Source organism: Macaca nemestrina, chromosome 15, assembly GCF_043159975.1.
Source record: "Macaca nemestrina isolate mMacNem1 chromosome 15, mMacNem.hap1, whole genome shotgun sequence".
Classification (NCBI taxonomy): domain Eukaryota; kingdom Metazoa; phylum Chordata; class Mammalia; order Primates; family Cercopithecidae; genus Macaca; species Macaca nemestrina.
Window position 1 is genome coordinate 91,043,195 of NC_092139.1, and position 18,157 is coordinate 91,061,351.

The following is an 18,157-nucleotide window of genomic DNA, read 5'->3' on the forward strand; positions in this document are numbered from 1 at the left end:
AAGTGCTGGAGATTCAAAGATGACTCAGATGCTGAGAGCGAATCAGCAGGAGAAAGGAGATGGACACAAAACAGCCCTCACACAGCCTGAGTGAGGACAGCCTGCACCACGGGCTGGAGAGGGAAGAAGGTTTCAAGAAGGTGGTGGTATCTGGGGTGGGCTTCTACAGGTGGAACAGAGAGGGCCCCTCCATGGAAGGAGGCTTAGAGGAAGGGCTGTGTCATAGGCATTTGAGGAACTATACTTAACTTGCTTTGGTATCAGGGTTGGGGGAGCGAAGGTGTGAGACAGTGAAACCGAGGGGTTCATTTGGTCAGATCTGCCTGCCCTGCTTGCTTTTGGTCAGTTGGTTTTTTAAAATTTCTTCTTCCTTTTTCCATGAAGCTGAGGCCCTGGTAGCTCCAGGCCTCACCACTGAACATGTAAACTTAACCTCCACTGGCTACTTTATAAATAACCTTCATGAGACCAGGAGCAGTGGCTCATGCCTGTTATCCCAGTACTTTGGGAGGCTGAGGCAGGCAGATTACCTGAGGTTGGGAGTTCGAGACCAGCCTGACTAACATGGAGAAATCCCATGTCTACTAAAACTACAAAATTAGCTGGACGTGGTGGCACATGCCTGTAATCCCAGCTACTCAGGAGGCTGAGGCAGGAGAATCGCTTGAACCCGAGAGGCAGAGGTTGCAGTGAGCTGAGATCACGCCACTACAAACCAATCTGGGCAACAAGAGCAAAACTCCGTCTCAAAAAAAAAAAAAAAACAATTCTGAGCAGGAGAGTGACTTGAAGAGATCAAGATGGGGAGAGGCTGAAGGCAAGGAGGCCAGTGAGGAGGCTGGGCCAGAACTGGGAATGTGGTGGAGACATGGGGAGAAGTGGCTGGATTCTAGAGATAGTTAGGAAGGACTTGGTGTCCAAGAGACGAAAAGAAGTCAACGCTGACTCCCCCATCACTAGGTGGAAGATGGAGTCATCCGCTGAGATTAGGGACTCAGGAGGACATGCAGGTTTGGGGAAGATGTATGCTCAGTTTGAACCTGCAGGAACCTGTGGGCCAACCCAATGGAGACAAACTTGTGGCAGAAAGCGCCACCAAGTGGATGCCTGGCTGAAGCCCCTCAGTGGGCAGCTGTTAGCCAGTACCCACTCAGAAAGGGGCAGTCGACACAGAGAGGATACGTACCGAGGTCGGGGCATTGATGATAGACAGGTTATAGCCAAACTGAAAAGTCCCACCAATGCCAGCAGCACAGATGGTCAGGAGCAGGATCCTGCCCTGAATCTGAGGAGAGAGGGGAGAACACAGAGTGACCAACAACAGCCACCACCCCTCTCCCTGGACCAGAGCTGCCAATCACAGCATTGCAATTTATTTGAATCAAGCAGTGATGTCTCCACTTTGCAGATGAGGAAAGTGAGGCTCAGAGAGGAGTTACCTGGGTCACATGGCTGGCAGGTAGCAGAGGAATCCAGGCCTCCTGCTCTGAGTCCAGGACCCCACTTTACCCTCACGCCACCCATAGCCCCAAAGTTTCCCTGAGCTGGAGAGCAGTTCCCATCCCTCCTTGTTGGGCTGCCCCGAGCATGTCTGCTGTGTTTGGGAAAGACAGTCGCCTGAGTTGGGGCCCCAGCAGAGTAAAGCTCTGCCTCCAGCAGGACAGGAGCCCCTGACTTGCCCCAGGAAAACGTTCTCCAACAGAGTGGCCAGGCTCCAGGAATCTGGGCTGAGCCTCCTTCTCTTACCTCCCACCAGCATGTTCTGCAACTAGGCTAAGAAAAGAGGCCACATGGACCTGCAGGTGCAAGGACTTGGGGACATAGGAGAAGCAGAGAGGCAGCATAGATGGCCAAGGTGCCTGGTCCCTATCCCAGCTCTCCCCTTACTTCCTCATCCTAAGTCACTTCCTTACCTGGACCTGGAGATAATGAAGCCTACTTCTAGGCTGGGCACACATGAGTCATGCACACTTGGTACACAAAAGGACAGTGAAACACTCTTAGAGATGGAGGGAGAATTCCCAAAGGCATCGCCAATGCCTCATCATTTGTAGTTGGGATTTTCTCTTTTTTTTTTTTTTTTTTTGAGGAGTCTTGGCCAGGCGCAGTGGCTCACACCTCTAATTCCAGCACTTTGGGAGGCCGAGGCGGGTGGATCGCGAGGTCAGAAGTTTAAGACCAGCTTGGCCAAGATAGTGAAACCCCATCTCTACTAAAACTACAGAAATTGCCCAGGTGCGGTGGCTCAAGCCTGTAATCCCCGCAATTTGGGAGGCCGAGGTGGGCGGATCACCAGGTCAGGAGATCGAGACCACCCTGGCTAACACGGTGAAACCCCGTCTCTACTAAAAATACGAAAAATTAGCTGGGCCTGGTGGCGGGTACCTGTAGTCCCAGCTACTTGGGAGACTGAGACAGGAGAATGGCGTGACCCTGGGAGGCAAACAGTGAGCCGAGATTGTGCCACTGCACTCCAGCCTGGGCGACATAGCAAGACTCCGTCTCAAAAAAATAAATAAAAATAAAAAAATAAAAAAAATTAGCCGGGCTTGTTGGCAGATACCTGTAATCCCATCTACTCAGGAGGCTGAGGCAGAGAACTGCTTGAACCAGGGAGGTGGAGGTTGCAGCAAGCCAAGATCACACCACTGCACTCCAGCATGGGCGCAGAGTGAGACTCCGTCTCAAAAAAAAAAAAAGAAAAAAAGAGAGACGGAGGCCGGGCGCGGTGGCTCAAGCCTGTAATCCCAGCACTTTGGGAGGCCGAGATGGGCGGATCACGAGGTCAGGAGATCGAGACCATCCTGGCTAATATGGTGAAACCCTGTCTCTACTAAAAATACAAAAAACTAGCCGGGCGAGGTGGTGGGCGCCTGTAGTCCCAGCTACTCGGGAGGCTGAGGCAGGAGAATGGCGTAAACCCGGGAGGCGGAGCTTGCAGTGAGCTGAGATCCGGCCACTGCACTCCAACCTGGGCGACAAAGCGAGACTCCGTCTCAAAAAAAAAAAAAAAAAAAAAAAAAGAGATAGAGACGGAGTCTTGCTCTGCCGCCCAGGCGCAATCTTGGCTCACTGCAATCTCGGCCTCCCAGTTCAAGTGATTCTCCCGCCTCAGCCTCCCGAGTAGCTGGGATTGCAGGCATGCACCATCATGCCCAGCTAATTTTTGTATTTTTAGTAGAGACTCCTGACCTCAAGTGATCTGCCCACCTCGGCCTCCAAAGTGCTGAGATTACAGACATGAGGCACTGCACCTGACCTATAGTTGAGGTCTTCTGAGGGATTCACAAAATTGTTTATCTTTCTCCTTTTGTGATTTTTTGTTTTGTTTTTTTGAGACAGGGTCTCATTTTGCCACCCAGGTTGGAGTGCAGTGTCGCGATCTTGGCTCACTGCAGCCTCAACCTCCTGGGCTCAAGCGATCCGTCCACCTCAGCCCCCCAAGTAGCTGGGACTACAGGCATACACCATCACGCTGGGCTAATTTTTTTGTATTTTTTGGTAGAGACGGGGTTTCACCTTGTTGCCCAGGCTGGTTTCAAACTCCTGAGCTCAAGTGGTCCACTCGCCTTGGCCTCCCAAAGTGTTAGGATTACAGGCGTGAGCCACCATACCTGGTCTACTCTTTTGTGATTTTTAATTACAAAATGACACGTTTGTTAAGATTTTTGAAAATTCAGTATATACTGAAAGTTCTCCACTCCTCCAAAGGCACAACAATGAACTCCTTCCCTCAGGTATTTTTTAAGATATTTGCAAAGTAGTTGACTTTACAAAAATTGAATCGTTGATATCTTCCCCCAAAAATTACTGCCTTTCTTGTTCTGGCAAATTGTTCTGTAAAATTAAAGGTATTATTTTTGAAAACTTTGATACAATTTTCACGACAGAAGGATGTTTGGCTAAGGTTTTCTGAAGTTTCGAGAACCTATGGACTATTTATTCATTCATTAGTCAAATACTGGGTGTTGGCCAGATGCGATGGCCCACGCCTGTAATCCCAGCAGTTTGGGAGGCCGAGGTGGGCAGATCACTTGAGGTCAGGAGTTCAAGACCAGCCTGGCCAACATGGTAAAACCCCGTCTCTACTAAAAATACAAAAATTAGCCAGGCGTGGTGGCAGGCACCTGTAATCCCAGCTACTCGGAAGGCTGAGGCAGGAGAATTGCTTGAATCTGGGAGGCGGAGGTTGCAGTGAGCCCAGATTGCGCCACTGCACTCCTGCCTGGGCAATAGAGTGAGACTGTATCACAAAAAAAAAAACTGAGTGTTTATCTCAGCCAGGAAGTGTGCTGGGGGGGCAAGATATAGCTGGGAAAGAGCCAGTTGTGCTTTCACCATTCAGTGAGATACTGCACTGGAAGGTGGGGGAGCACAGGAAGTGACTCTGGAGGGCAGAATCCTGCTGAAGGCTTTGCCATAGGTCTGGAGACAGGTTGGTGACAGGGGCCCTAGCTGCCCATAGTTCCCATAAGGCCTAAGTAACTTTCTCTTAGGCTGGAAGCCTTAGGAAGAAGCCAGGTGAGAAACCTGGAGTCTGGTCCCAATGGGGCCACATTACAGCTCCACGGGGGCTTCATGGAAGTGAGAGTTCCCTTAAGACAGCAGATCTGAAGGAAGCAGCGAACACAGTGCTTGATAGCAGCTGAATTCATGTAGCAGATGTTGACAGGTCTCCAAGACTACAGGAAATTGTTTAATTCAATGAGATCATGCATGGAGATTGCCTATACCGTGCCTGGTCATGGTAAGCATTCAGACATTAGCTATGATACGGACCATTAATTAGGCAAACAAAGATTTACTGCCTCCCTATTATGGTCAATAATCCTACTGTTTTGGGTGTTGGGATACAGCAGTGAACGACAGACAAAATCAATGAGCTATCAGAGCAGGGAAAGACAAGCAATCGCAAAATGAATGAGCAAAATATATAGTACATCAGCTGGTGCTACAGAGACTTAAAGCAGGGAAGGGGCGTAGGAAGTGTTAGGACCAGGTGGTGCTATTTTATTTTTATTTCTTACAGACAAGGTCTCCCTAGGTCGCCCACGCTGGAGTGCAGTGGTGAGATCCTATTAGATCTCTGCAGCTTCAAACTCCTGGGCTCCAGCGATCCTCCCACCTCAGCTGGTGCTATTTTAAATAGGGCTGTCAAGGAATACAAGTGCAAATGAAGACAAAGGAGGTGAGGAAATGTGCCATGCAAATACATAAAGAAATCAGTCCAGATTGGGGAGGAAACCATAGAAGCGGTGGGCAGTGCAGGCGCTCTCCTCTGGCTGCGCCCTTTCCCTCTGTGAGGCAGGACGCCAGGTCAGAGCTGAGGGCATCATGAGGAGGAAAGAGGCGAGGGTGGGAAACAGTCACGGGAAGGAGTGAGCGGTCAGGACTGCCGTGCTCGGAGGGCTCACTGCCTCTGAGGTCAGGGCTGATCGGCAGAGGATTTAGCATCTCTGGGGGCTGGGATGCCAGGGTCCAGCAACCTTGCTCTGGCCCACAGGCCGACCCTGGACGTAAACACCTGCCTATGGACATCTGAGCCTAGCACCTAGCGCCACTGTACATACAAGCACGATGTTTTTGAACATTTGACGACTTAGTTAAGCCTCCAAGGTGGCTACACATGCGCAGTTCACTTAGGTCCTCAATCCCTCATTTGAAATGCCTGGTCTGGGCAGGTATGAGAATTCAGACCATTCCAGATCGCAGGAGGGCATGGAGCATTCGGAAGAGGGGCCTGAGCGGAGGTCTTGCTGTCCCAGGGAGACCCCAGCTGCCATTACCAAGCGGTTAACCGGGCGCATGCGCGCGGAGGGAAGGTCAGCGCGCGGTACCCAGCTGTGAAAGAGGGGCTAGCGCACGCGCAGTAAGCGTTTGAGAGGCGCCAACCAGTCGAGACGAAGCGGTGGCGCAAGCGCAGTGGGTATTCACAGCGGCCGCACAAGCTGAAGGTTCGCACAACGCTAACCAGTGGCCGGGAATGGGGCCTGAGACAAGCGCAGGCGCAGTGGAGGGCAGAGCCGTTAGACTGTCGCGGAGGGCGCCTGAGGCGCAAGCGCGGACCGGCAGCGTGTTAAGAGTTGCTGCCGGTGCTGGGGAGCTGGCCGCCGCAGTGGGGGGAGGGCGTCGCCGCCGCGGTGGGGGGAGGGGGTTGCCGCCGCGGAGTTTGTCGCCACCGTGCGGTGGGGGGTCGCCACCGCTGGGGGCTCACCTGCGTCCGAGGTCGTAAGGACGGCTCCAGTTCATCCTCCATCCTCCATCCGCCTCTGCCGCAGCACTGCGGCTGAAAAGCTGCTCACTCCTCACTAAGCTAAACCCCAAGCTCATCTCTGCAGGCCGGAAGGGAGCTCTGGTCCAAGGTCATCTCGGCCCAGCCCCTGCATTCGCCCCTACAGGTGCCAGCAAACGACTCTGGTCGCTGCGCTCCCTCCCCCGAAATTCCGGCCCTGGCCCCTCGTCCCCCTTCCTTGCTGCAGTCTCTGGACTAAATGTCTGAGGGTCTCTGTCTCTCGCTGGTGGGACCTCAGCCGCAATCCTGCGCGACCCCCTGCGCCGGTCGCCCCTGTCGGCCGCCAGAACCTAGGAGGCCCCTGCCCCTGGGCGCTCTCGGGAGGGCCAAGCCGTTGATTGTGCACAGATGCACCCCCCCGCCACCTACACCCCGCCAGACACTTTGGTTCAGGTATCCTTGACCTTTCCCCAGAGGAGGGGGAAATTAGGAAGGACCGAAAGACAGACCCACCAGTCTGCTGAGCGCTCTCATCTGTGCGTCCTGGGCAGAGCGAGAGACTCGGCGGAATGCGGGTAGGAGAACCGGTCTGAACCGGTCTCGGGTTGCCGCCAGGGATCCTTTGCGAGAGAGGCAGGTCCCACCTATGGTGGGGGCACTTGGAGTTGAGGAACCACGGAGTCCACTGGACCGGATTAATCTCTTATCCTTGAGGGCTTCTCAGGCCCTGCATGGAATCCAGGAGCTGGACAAAGACCAACTGAAACCAGATTTGCCAAAGATGCTATTTGTGGTCACAGAAACATAGAGCTGAACATGACCTTAGGTAGTCATCTGAGCAAAGACTGTGATGGGCATTGTAGTAGCTCTATTGCTCAGACTTGGTTTTTGTTTGACTTTTGCTGCTCTGAACTTTAATTCCTAAAAACACTGCATTTTTAAGGAAAAGCACAAATAACATATCAGCAGTTATCATAAATAGGTATTTTATTGCATGATTTTCCTGCATCTATTAAGATGATCATATGGGTATTCTTTAAATCTGTTAATGAGATCAGTTACATCAATAAACTTTCTAATGGTAAACCATTCTTGAATTCTTGGGGTAGAGGCAACTTGGTCATAATACTGTTGTAATATACATCGTTAGTTTCAACTGCTGATACTTTATTTAGATAGGTTAATTTTTTTCAAAACAACCATTGTCTTTTCCCCCTTAAAAAATAAGTGGGAAGTGGCCGGGTGCGGTGGCCCACGCCTGTAATCCCAGCACTTTGGGAGGCTAAGGCGGGCGGATCACGAGGTCAGGAGATCGAGACCATCCTGGCTAATATGGTGAAACCCCATCTCTATTAAAAATACAAAAAATTAGCCAGGCGTGGAGGCAAGCGCCTGTAGTCCCAGCTACGAGGCGGAGGCAGCAGAATGGCGTGAACCCAGAAGGCGGAGCTTGCAGTGAGCCGAGATGGCGCCACTGCACTCCAGCCTGGGCGATAGAGCAAGACCCCATCTCAAAAAAAAAAAAAAAAAAAAAAAAAAAAAAGCGGGAAGTGACGGGCTAATAAATGGCTCTAGGACAATTGATTATATGGGGAAAAATGAAAACTGGACCTCTGTCTCACTTCATATACAAAAGTCATTCCAGGTGCACACAAACCTAATGCAAAAACCTAACTTTAAACATTTTAGGCTGGATGCAGTAGCTCCCACCCGTAATCCCAGCACTGTCGGAGGCTGAGGTAGGTGGATCACTTGAGCCCATGAGTTCAAGATGAGCCTGGGCAACACGGGCAGACCCTCATCTCTATTAAAAAAAAAAAAAAAAGTAAAGGCCTGGCGAGGCGGCTCACGCCTGTAATCCCAACACTTTGGGAGGCTGAGGCGGGCGGATCACGAGGTCAGGAGTTTGAGACCAGCCTGGCCAACACAGTAAAACCCCATCTCTACTAAAAATACAAAAAATTAGGTGGGCATGGTGGTGGGCGCCTGTAATCCTAGCTACTTGGGAGACTGAGGCAGGAGAACCATTTGAACCCCAGAGGCGGAGGTTGCAGTAAGCCAAGATCGCACCACTGCACTGCAGCTCAGCCACAGTGCGAGATTCCATCTCAAAAAAAAATAATAATAGCTGGGTGTGATAGCGCACACCTGTGGTCACAGCTACTTCAGAGGCTGAGGTAGTAGGATTGCAGTGAGGGAGGTTGAGGTTGCAGTGACCCATTATTGTGCCACTGCCCTCAAGTCTGAGTGATAGAGCAAGATTCTATTAAAAAAAAAAAAAAAATTAGGAGGCTGGGCCTGGTGGCTCATACCTGTAATCCCAGCACTTTGGGAGGCCAAGGTGGGTGGATCATCTGAGGTCAGGAGTTCCAGACCAGCCTGGTCAACATGACGAAACCCCATCTCTACTAAAAATACAAAAATTAGCTGGGTGTGGTGGCACACGCCTGTAGTCCCAGCTACTCAGGAGGCTGAGGCAGGAGAGTCACTTGAACCCAGGAGACAGAGGTTGCAGTGAGCCAAGATCATGGCACTGCACTCCAGCCTGGACGACAGAGTGAAACTCCATCTCAAAAAAAAAAAAAAAAAGAAAATATATAATACTTTTATAACCTCAGGATAAACAAGGATAAACCATGCCGATTTCTTACGAGGATTTAACTTCATTAAAATTAAAAATCTGTGTGTCAAAAAATACCATTAATGGACCGGGCACAGTGGTTTATGCCTGTAATCCAAGTACTTTGGGAGGCTGCAGTAATTGGTGATCACACCACTGCACTCCAACCGGGGCAACAGAGCAAGACCCTGTCTCAAATGAACAAAAGACGCCATGAAAAGGTGAAACCTGGCCAGGTGCGGTGGCTCCAGCCTGTAGTCCTAGCACTTTGGGAGGCCAAAGTGGGAGGACCACTTGAGTTCAAGAGTTCAAGACCAGCCCTGGCAATGTGGTGAGACCACATCTAAATTTAAAATAATATATATTTTAAAATATATAAATATTTTAAATTACATATATTTTAAAATATATAAATATATAAATATATATTTTAAATATATAAATATATATTTAAAAAATATATTTTAAAAATATATATTTTTAAAAATATATAAATATATAAATAAAATATATATATATTTTTTTTAAAAGGTGAAACCTAAAGCCACCAAGTAGAAGGTATCTACAACATATGACCAACAAAGTATTAGTATTCAGAATGTATATAGAATACCCACATACCAATAAGGAAAAGAAAATGGGCAAACAGGCTTGGCGCAGTGGCTCACGCCTATAATCCCAGCACTTTGGGAGGCCAAGGTGGGGCGGATCGCTTGAGCTCAGGAGTTCGAGACCAGCCTGGGCAACATGGTAAAACCCTGTCTCTACCAAAAATACAAAAAATTAAACCCCATCTTTACCAAAAAATACAAAAAATTAAACCCCATCTCTACCAAAAAATGCAAAAAATTAAACCCCATCTCTACCAAAAAATACAAAAAATTAAGCCCCATCTCTACCAAAAAAATACAAAAAATTAGCTTGGCATGGTGGCTTAGCCTGTAGTCCCAACTACTCGGGAGGCTGAGGCATGAGGATCACTTGAGCCCAGGAGGCGGAGGTTGCAGTGAGCCGAGATTGTGCCACTGGGCTACAGAGTGAGACTCTGTCTCAAAAAAAAAAAAAAAAAAAAGATGTGAACAAGGAATTTACAGAAGAGAAACTGAAGTGACCAAAAAACTAATTAAAAGATAGCTGCATTAGTAATCAGGAGATGCAAATTAAATCCACATCAGCATACTGGTTCCCACTCAACAGAGTAACAGCTTAATTCTGGCAATACCAAGTGGTGCTGGCGATCAGCTGGAACACGCATGTACTATTGATGAAAATGTCAGTTGGAACCAGGTGTGGTGGCTCATGCCTGTAATCCCAGCACTTTAGGAGGCCAAAATAGGAGGATCATTTGAGGCTGAAGTTTCAGACCAGCCTGCGCAATGTGGTGAGACCCTATCTCTATAATTTATTTTTAAAAATTATCTGGGCACAGTGGCACACCACACAGCTGTGGTCCCAGTTACTTAGGAGGTTGAGGTGGGAAAAATGGCTTGAGTCCAGGAGGTCAAGGCTGCAGTGAGCCATGTTCACACCACTGCACTCCAGCCTGAGTGACAGAATAAGACACTATCTCAAAAAAAAACAAAGAAAAGAGAGAGAGAGAGAGAGAGGGAGGGAGGGAAAATGTAAATCAGTGCAATTTGGGCAGATCAAGGAAGTTGATTCACCTACGTCTCCCACCCAGCAATTCCACTCCTAGGTTTACCTTGGAGAAACTCTTAATCCCACGTTCAAGAACTGTTCACAAATGCAGCATCGTTTGTACTATAGGAAAACTGGAAACAGCCCAAATGTCAATCCTCCGAAAAAAGGGGAAATAAGCTGTGGAATATGATAGAATACCACTCATCAGTGAAAATCAGTGGACTAGACTAGACGAACGATATCAACATGTATGAATCACAACGCTGCAGGAACAAAGTTGCAGAAAGACGCATACGCGCCAGGCACAGTGGCCCACGCCTGTAATCCCAGCACTTTGGGAGACCAAGGCGAGCGGATCACGAGGTGAGGAGATCGAGACCATCCTGGCTAACACGGTGAAACCCTGTCTCTACTAAAAATACAAAAAAAAAAGCCGGGCGTCGTGGCGGGAGCCTGTAGTCCCAGCTACTCAGGAGGCTGAGGCAGAAGAACGGTGTGAACCTGGGAGACAGAGTTTTCAGCGGGCCGAGGTGGCACCACTACACTCCAACCTGGGCGACAGAGCGAGACTTGGTCTCAAAAAAAAAAAAAAAAGAAAGAAAGACGCATACATTATTATGCCTATATATTGTTTGGAAATATACAAAACTGTACCTGATGTGTGTGGGAATACATGTCTACATAGTAAAAGCCTGGGGGCGAGCCTGGGGATAAGTTCCAAATTTAGAACTGGGTTTAACCTTGAATCCAAGACCCTGCCAGACTGGACCCTGATCTGGCCACCATTAACGATACCTGGCTGTCCCTTGATTCTCCCTGAAATGCCTCTTGGATGCCCTAAAGCCACCCCCATCTCGTTGGAGGCAGGTCCCCATGTGCGGGCTCCCCAGCCATTATTATCCTTTGGCCAGGAAGCTCTGGGTTTCACCTCAGCAAATTGACTGGGAGTTTAACCTTGAGCATGTGAAAGTCATAGCTGTATTTGTAGCAGCCTGGTGCTCACATCCGCCCTGTGCAGTGCTAGGTGCAACTACCTGCATGTGGATGTCAACCTCATTTACAGGGGGAGTCCCTGAGGCTCTGCGAGGCCAAGCCTGTGCCCACACCAGCCCTACAGCCCGGCTGGCAGAGCTGGTCTTCCTCACATTGCCAGGGTCAGCCCGCTGACCCTCAGGCTGGGGCTCCCCGCTGGCCTCACCCCAACAGCGGGGGCCAAACCTCATGAGTGGAAGGCACTGGGGAAGGGGTCAAAAGAACACCCCCTGACTCTTCCAGCCCTTGGCTTTCTGCATTGATTCTCATCGAGTCTGTTTCCCAGGTGAGAAGGTGGAGATGGAGGTGAACTGCCCACAACCACCAGCTGCTCACACACCTTCCTACATGCTAGGGCCTCTTACTCCAAGGATGGGAAAACTGAGGCCTAGAGCCAGCAGAGATCTGCCCTGGCACAAGCAGGAAACAGGGAGGAGTGCAGCTCAAACTAAAAACAATCAACGCAGGCCAGGCGCGGTGGCTCATGCCTGTTATCGCAGCACTGCGGGAGGCTGAGGCAGGCGGATCACCAGAGGTCAGGAGTTCGAAACCAGCCTAGCCAATATGGTGAAACCTCATCTCTACTAAAAACACAAAGACTAGCCGGGTGTGTGGTGGGTGCCTGTAATCTCAGCTACCCCGGAGGCTGAGGCAGGAGAATCACTTGAGCAGGGGATGCAGAAATTGCAGTGAGCCAAGATGGTGCCACTGAACTCCAGCGTGGGCAACAGAGCGAAACTCCCTCTCAAAAATAAATAAATAAATATTAAGAAATAAATAAACAAAAACAATCAATCCAGCGCAGCCCGCTGGTGATACTGACTCCCACTCGGTCCGCACCCCACCCTGGAGCCCACCGGCTCTTCTAGCGGGGTGCCTCCGTGTCCCCGAAGTGTCTTATAAAATGCCCATTACCCGGGCCTAGGGAGGCGGGGCCCGGCTTGGGGGCCTCCCAGGGATTCCACCTCCTGATGGAGACTTTCCCAGCCGTGGGGGAATGAATGGGCTCACCGCGCCCGGGTCCCGCTGGCGTTCAGCTTCTTCCCCGCAGGCTTTTCGGGATTTCCCCGATGCCGCCTAGACCGGCTCCGGCCGCGAGGGGGCGACAGAGCCCGGGCTCTGAGGAACCCGGCACCAGCGATCGCCGAAGACTCGCGAAGGTTCAGTGCTGGCGGTGAAACGGAGGCCTGCACCCAAGCGCCGCTGGGTAGGGGGCACTTCATCTGGGGAGCCTCCTCTTTCTGCCTTGCCCTGCCTGCCCCTCAGCCCTTGGGCGCTCAAGTCCTGGCCGTTGTACCTGGTTGCAGCCTCCGGTCCTGCGCCACCCGCCCCGGTGCGATTTCACTTCCCCTGTCCTCACATCTAGCCGCGCGGGACCAGGTGGGCCAGGACCCCGGGGAGCTGAGAAACCCGATGCCAGTTCCCGCCGGCGTCGGACCGCCTGCGTGGCTCTCGTCTCTGCTCCTTGCGGGGTGGGACAGGTGCCTCCTACCTGAACCCAAGATTCAGGCAGCAGCTGGCCCGGTCCATCCCTGGGGGTGAGTGAGGGGGGCGGGGCATGGCTGACAGCCGGGACCTAGCGTTCCTGAGCACCTCACTACTAGTGGGCTGAGCAGCTCTAGGCCAGCCTGTTGGCCTCTCTGAGCCTCGGTTTCCTCATCTGTCAGTGGGCTTGAGAGCGCTGTAGCACGGAGGACTGCAACGCAGTTCAAGGCTACCCAGAGGCCATTCCTTCCTGCAGCCTTTCCTATTCCCCCCACGTGGGTGGGCATCTCTGTCCCACACCAGGAGCCTCCTGCGGGGCAGGGGGCAGAGGTCAGGAGTCCTGATGATCACTGAAGCCTCTGACTCCGGGATTCAAGCGATTCTCCTGCCTCAGCCTCCCGAGTATCTGGGATTAACAGGCGTGAGCCACAATGCTCAGCTAATTTTTGTATTTTTAGTAGAGATGAGGTTTCACCATGTTGGCCAGGCTAGTCTTGAACTCCTGACCTCAGGTGATCTGCTTGCCTTGGCCTCCCAAAGCACTGCGATTACATGCGAGAGCCGCCACCCCCAGCCAACACAGGGCCTTTTTTGATCCCCTAGTTGTCCCAGACAGACCCTAACCTCAGACGAGTGTGCTGGAGGGCTGCAGCCTAGCTGGACAACCCCAGTCAATGTTGGGGTTGACTGGGGTGCAGGGGTGCAGAGAGGCAGGTCCTGCAAACTACCCAAAGCCCTGCTTCATCCTCCTCCTCAGAACTGGCATCTACTCCGGTTCTGGGTCTCATTTCCAGCGTTAATAGTTCAAAGACAAAGAAAGAAAGAAAACAAACCCTAACCCCACAACCAGCTGAGGCGGCCCCTCCTGGTCACCCTTTGATGTTTGAGGACCGAACAATGGGGCTGATTGCGGATGAGAGATTTGAAGCCATCTTAATTAGAAGGAAAGAATGTCCTCGTGGTCGGCTGTTCTAAAAATACAGCTGTGCCCACATCTGGAGGGAAAGGGTGGGGGCCTGGGAGGTGGGGACGGTGGTTAGGCCAGAGTCTGAAGCACTGACGCCTGCATTCCTTGGGGCGAAAGGGGGGGGCCTCTAAGCAGGACCCCTTGGAAGGGGGTGGGGAGACACCAAAGCAGCCAGTCTGCTGTGGCTAGACCACCTTCCGCAGGTTTGGGATGTGCAGGCAGTGGAACAGGTGTGCCTTCCTGCGTCTGCCCTCACCACTTCAAGAAAGCCCTCCCCATGCCGTGTGGCAGCCTCGGTTTTCTCTTCTCTCCAAAGGGGCAACCAAATTTGTCATTTGTTTGCATTTCAAATACTCACTTTGCAACCTAATCTTGTATTTGTTTTGCATTATTCTTTTTTTCTTTCCTTTCCTTTTTTTTTTTTTTTCTTTTTTTGAGACGGAGTTTCATTCTTGTTGCCCAGGCTGCAATGCAATGGTGCGATCTCGGTTCACTGCAACCTCCGCTTCCTGGGTTCAAGCAATTCTCCTGCCTCAGCCTCCCGAGTAGCTGGGATTACAGGCATGTACCACCACACCTGACTAATTTTGGTGTTTTTAGTAGAGACAGGGTTTCGCCATGTTGGTCAGGCTGCTCTTGAACTCCTGACCTCAGGTGATCTGCCCACCTTGGCCTCCCAAAGTGCTGGGATTACAGGTGTGAGCATTCATTTTCTTAAAGAGGCCCTCCTAATCTTATGAAGGTAAAGGGCATTGGAGGGTTGGGTGAGTGTTTGGAGGAGGACGTGGAGGCAGAGGCTCTGGTAGTGTCACTGTGAGAGGATGGGTCACCTGGGTTCTCATCTCAGCCCACTGTTAGGAGCCTCCCATCCCAGCGGCTGGACAATCACCTGGCATGGGGGGGCATGCCTCTGGTGGGAGCAGGGCCTGGATGCTTGTTGGGGCTATCAGTGGATGCAAGCCAGGTGGGAGGTGTGGTGAACCTAGGCCTTGCTTTTTTTTTTTTTTTCTTTTTGAAATGGAGTTTTGCTCTTTTTACCCAGGCTGGAGTGCAGTGGCACAATCTCAGCTCACCGCAACCTCTGCCTCCCGGGTTCAAGCGCTTCTCCTGCCTCAGCCTCCCAAGTAGCTGGGATTACAGGCATGTGCCACCACGCCCAGCTAATTTTGTATTTTCAGTAGAGACGGGTTTTCTCCATGTTGGTCAGGCTGGTCTTGAACTCCCTACCTCAGGTGATCTGTCAGCCTCAACCTCCCAAAGTGCTGGGATTACAGGTGGGAGCCACCGCGCCCAGCTGAACCCAGGCCTTTCTGAACCTCTCCTTCCACCAGACCATGGCTCTGAGTCACTAGTCCTGGGCAGGGCCTTCCAGAGTGGTGGCCCCAGTCCCTAAAGATTAGTTTCCTTTTGTAGAGATGGAGTGTCACGCTGTTGCCCAGGCTGGCCTGGAACTCCAGGGCTAAAGCAATCCTCTTGCCTCTGCTGGGACTACAGCCACACGCCACTCCGCCCAGCTTTTTCGAAGTCCAAGACAGAGCTGTCTCAGGTTCTATCTCTGTAAACTCACATCCCTGACCCTGCCAGATGGCTGACTCTGCCAAACAGATAATCTTCTTCTCCCCAAACACCGCCCACAGCGCTGAGCCTGAAAATAGCTGAGGCGGGGGTGGGGGAGGCCCCCACCAGATGCTCTGGAGCTCTGGGGTGCTTGGCCGGAGGTGGCTTTGACATTCTGGCAGCGGCCACAGCAGGAAGTGGGAATTCCTGGCAATTGCTCTAGGTCATGACAGTCAGGACACAGGCTCGGGCAGGTCCGGCAGCTGGGGGCTGAATGGGGACGGTTTCATCAGCCATGAAGGGTCAGAGACAGTAAAACGAGGCCCAGACAGCAGGGAAGCAACTCATGAGTGGAGATACTCCCTGGGAGCCCAGAGGCTGCAAGAAGGTCTCACCTCCAAACCAGAGCTGGAAAAGGGTCTGAGACTGCACAGTGTTAGCTGGTTGGTGACACCCCCACGCCCCTGTGCCCCAGCAATGGGGTCAGGGATAACTCACTTCCTCCGCATGGATCCCTTCCATCACCCGTCATGGTGTCAAGGCCAGGACTGCTGATTTTGTGCCTCTTTAGTTGTGTGTCCTCAGGCAGGTTACTTAACCTCTCTGAGCCTATTTTCTCATCTGGAATAGTAACCTACTTCATCAGGTGGTGATGAGGCCTCAGTGAGCTTAGTAAAAGCCATGGTGTAGTCTGGCTATAGATCACTGAGAGGCTATGATCTCCTGCCCTTCACGGGTCCTTGCCTAGTCCATGAGCAGCACACGGGCCCATTCCTGCCTCCCCACTTTTGCTCAAGCCTTTCTCCCTGCCTAGCACATCCCCTCCTCCTACTGTCCTCTTCAGGAGCTCTCCTGCCCCACGGCTGCCCTTGACCACTCACCAGTGTGTTTCCACTCCCTGCCTGGTATGGGATTCAGTGTCTCCTCCCCCGGCCAGAAGCTGAGCTCCTGCAGGTACCCACAGCGACTCCCTCCCCAGCCCTGCAGGCTTCTGTGGCTGTTCCTGACCATAGGCCCATGAGAGCTCCTGGCTGAGAGGAGACAGCGAGGAACAGATCAGGCAGAGAGGACTGGCGGGGCCCTCCAGCTTCCTCTGTTGGTGCATTCTTGCTCACACGCATTCACTCATTCATAGCAGAGATGGGCCTTGGATGCGGAGGCCAGCTGTGTTTGTTACAGGAAGGGGCTTCCTCCCAGAAATCTCTGATAGCCTCATTCTAGATCAGAGTACAACCTCGGAGCTGAAAGAGACTCTACACGTGGACCCTTCTGACCCCCACCTCACAGACAGGGACACTGAGAACCAGAGAGGGAAGGGAGTGGCCAGGCCACAATGCCAGCCCCGAGGCTGCAGCTCCAGCCCTGGAGTCCAGGTCTGTCTTCACAGGGTTCCCTGTTTACCAAGGCCCTGCCTGTGCCAGCTCCACAGCAGAAACCAGGGGTAGAAGGGCTGTTATGTGGACAACAGAAGCCCCTCTGCGTGAAGCAGGAATGACCAGGGCCACGGAGGGGAAGGAGCTGGGAGGACGGGGTGGAGGACAGGGAAGGCTTCACCCCACAGCACCCCAAGTTCACCTGCCCAATTCAATGAGTGGTCTCCCTCCCTTACTGGCCATTCACCCGTGTCTCCGCCCGGTGGGGGCTCACTGTCCCCCACGCGGGGCAGGCCAGGAGCCCTCCTACCTTCACCCCCACTACTGAGCATTCACTGAGGCCTGTGGCTTCAGCCATCCTGACCCTCCCGCTCCCTCGCTGTTAATGCGAGCCACTGCAGGCCACTACTCTCCTCCCCTGCTCATCTGATTAGGACAGAAACCACAGGCGACACACCTCTGCCTGGCCTGGCCCCGCTCCTCCCTCCCATCACAAGCAACTCTTCTTCATTGCCTCCTTCACCTTCTCTCCTCTGCTCTCTTCCTCTCCCCCAGCTATCTCAGGGCCTTTGCACAGGCCCTTCCCCTATCCTGGCCTGGTTAGTGCAACCCATCCTCTGCCCCATTCTGCTTCCTCCCTCCCCATCCCACCCAGAGACCAGCTTATTCCTGGAAAGTCCAGATTCTGCTACCAGGTTCAGAGGGCCAGGCCCAGGCCGCTCCCTCTGCAGCCTGACACAACCCACCTGGATGGTTTGTTGTTCTTGCGCTCCGGCCACAAGCAGCTGCTGCTGTGTGGGTTCCGGCTTCAGTGCTAAAAATAGCCCGTGGCCCAGACAGGAAGGGCCAAGGGGGACACAGCTGCTTCTGGGAGGGGCTGGCTGGAAGCCTACTCACAGCAATTGCAGGGGTTCCTGTGCTCGAAGGGGGTGGGCCCCGTGCTCACAGTCCCTGAGGAGAGGTCCCCCAGTGGACAGGTGCTCAGGGCCCAAAAGAGGCACTGTGTGTCATCAAGAAGAAAATACAGCTGCACCAGCAGGTACACAAACATTCAGTTTGTTTCTGATTCTTGTGGTTAGTTACAACAGGCATGGACTGCCTTTAGAATAAAATATATTTAAAAATTAAGTGCTCGGGACTCTAACAGAAGTAGGTGAGCCCTGGTCCCTTTGAAGGTGATCAGGGAGGGCTTCCTGGAGTAAGAGGCACTTTTACCCTCTGCTCTTCCTCTCTTATTTTTAAAATTTTAC

The 18,157-nt window shown here is 52.1% G+C and overlaps 1 protein-coding gene across 23 annotated transcripts in view; it reads right to left on the reverse strand.

Annotated features, from left to right (window-relative positions):
• The window catches only part of LOC105497397 (solute carrier family 2 member 11), a 39,902-nt gene extending 22,195 nt beyond the window's left edge, over positions 1-17,707 (reverse strand). For 2 of the 23 annotated variants that reach the window (XM_071080158.1, XM_011768447.3), the window contains exons 1-2: positions 6,215-7,450; positions 1,187-1,285 (exon numbers count right to left, since the gene is read on the reverse strand). In XM_071080158.1, coding sequence (XP_070936259.1) covers positions 1,187-1,200 — 14 coding nt within the window. In that variant the 5' untranslated portion in view covers positions 1,201-1,285; positions 6,215-7,450. The other 21 variants (XM_011768445.3, XM_011768452.3, XM_071080154.1 and 18 more) reach the window with 20 other exon arrangements.
• Positions 17,708-18,157: the final 450 nt, after the last annotated feature.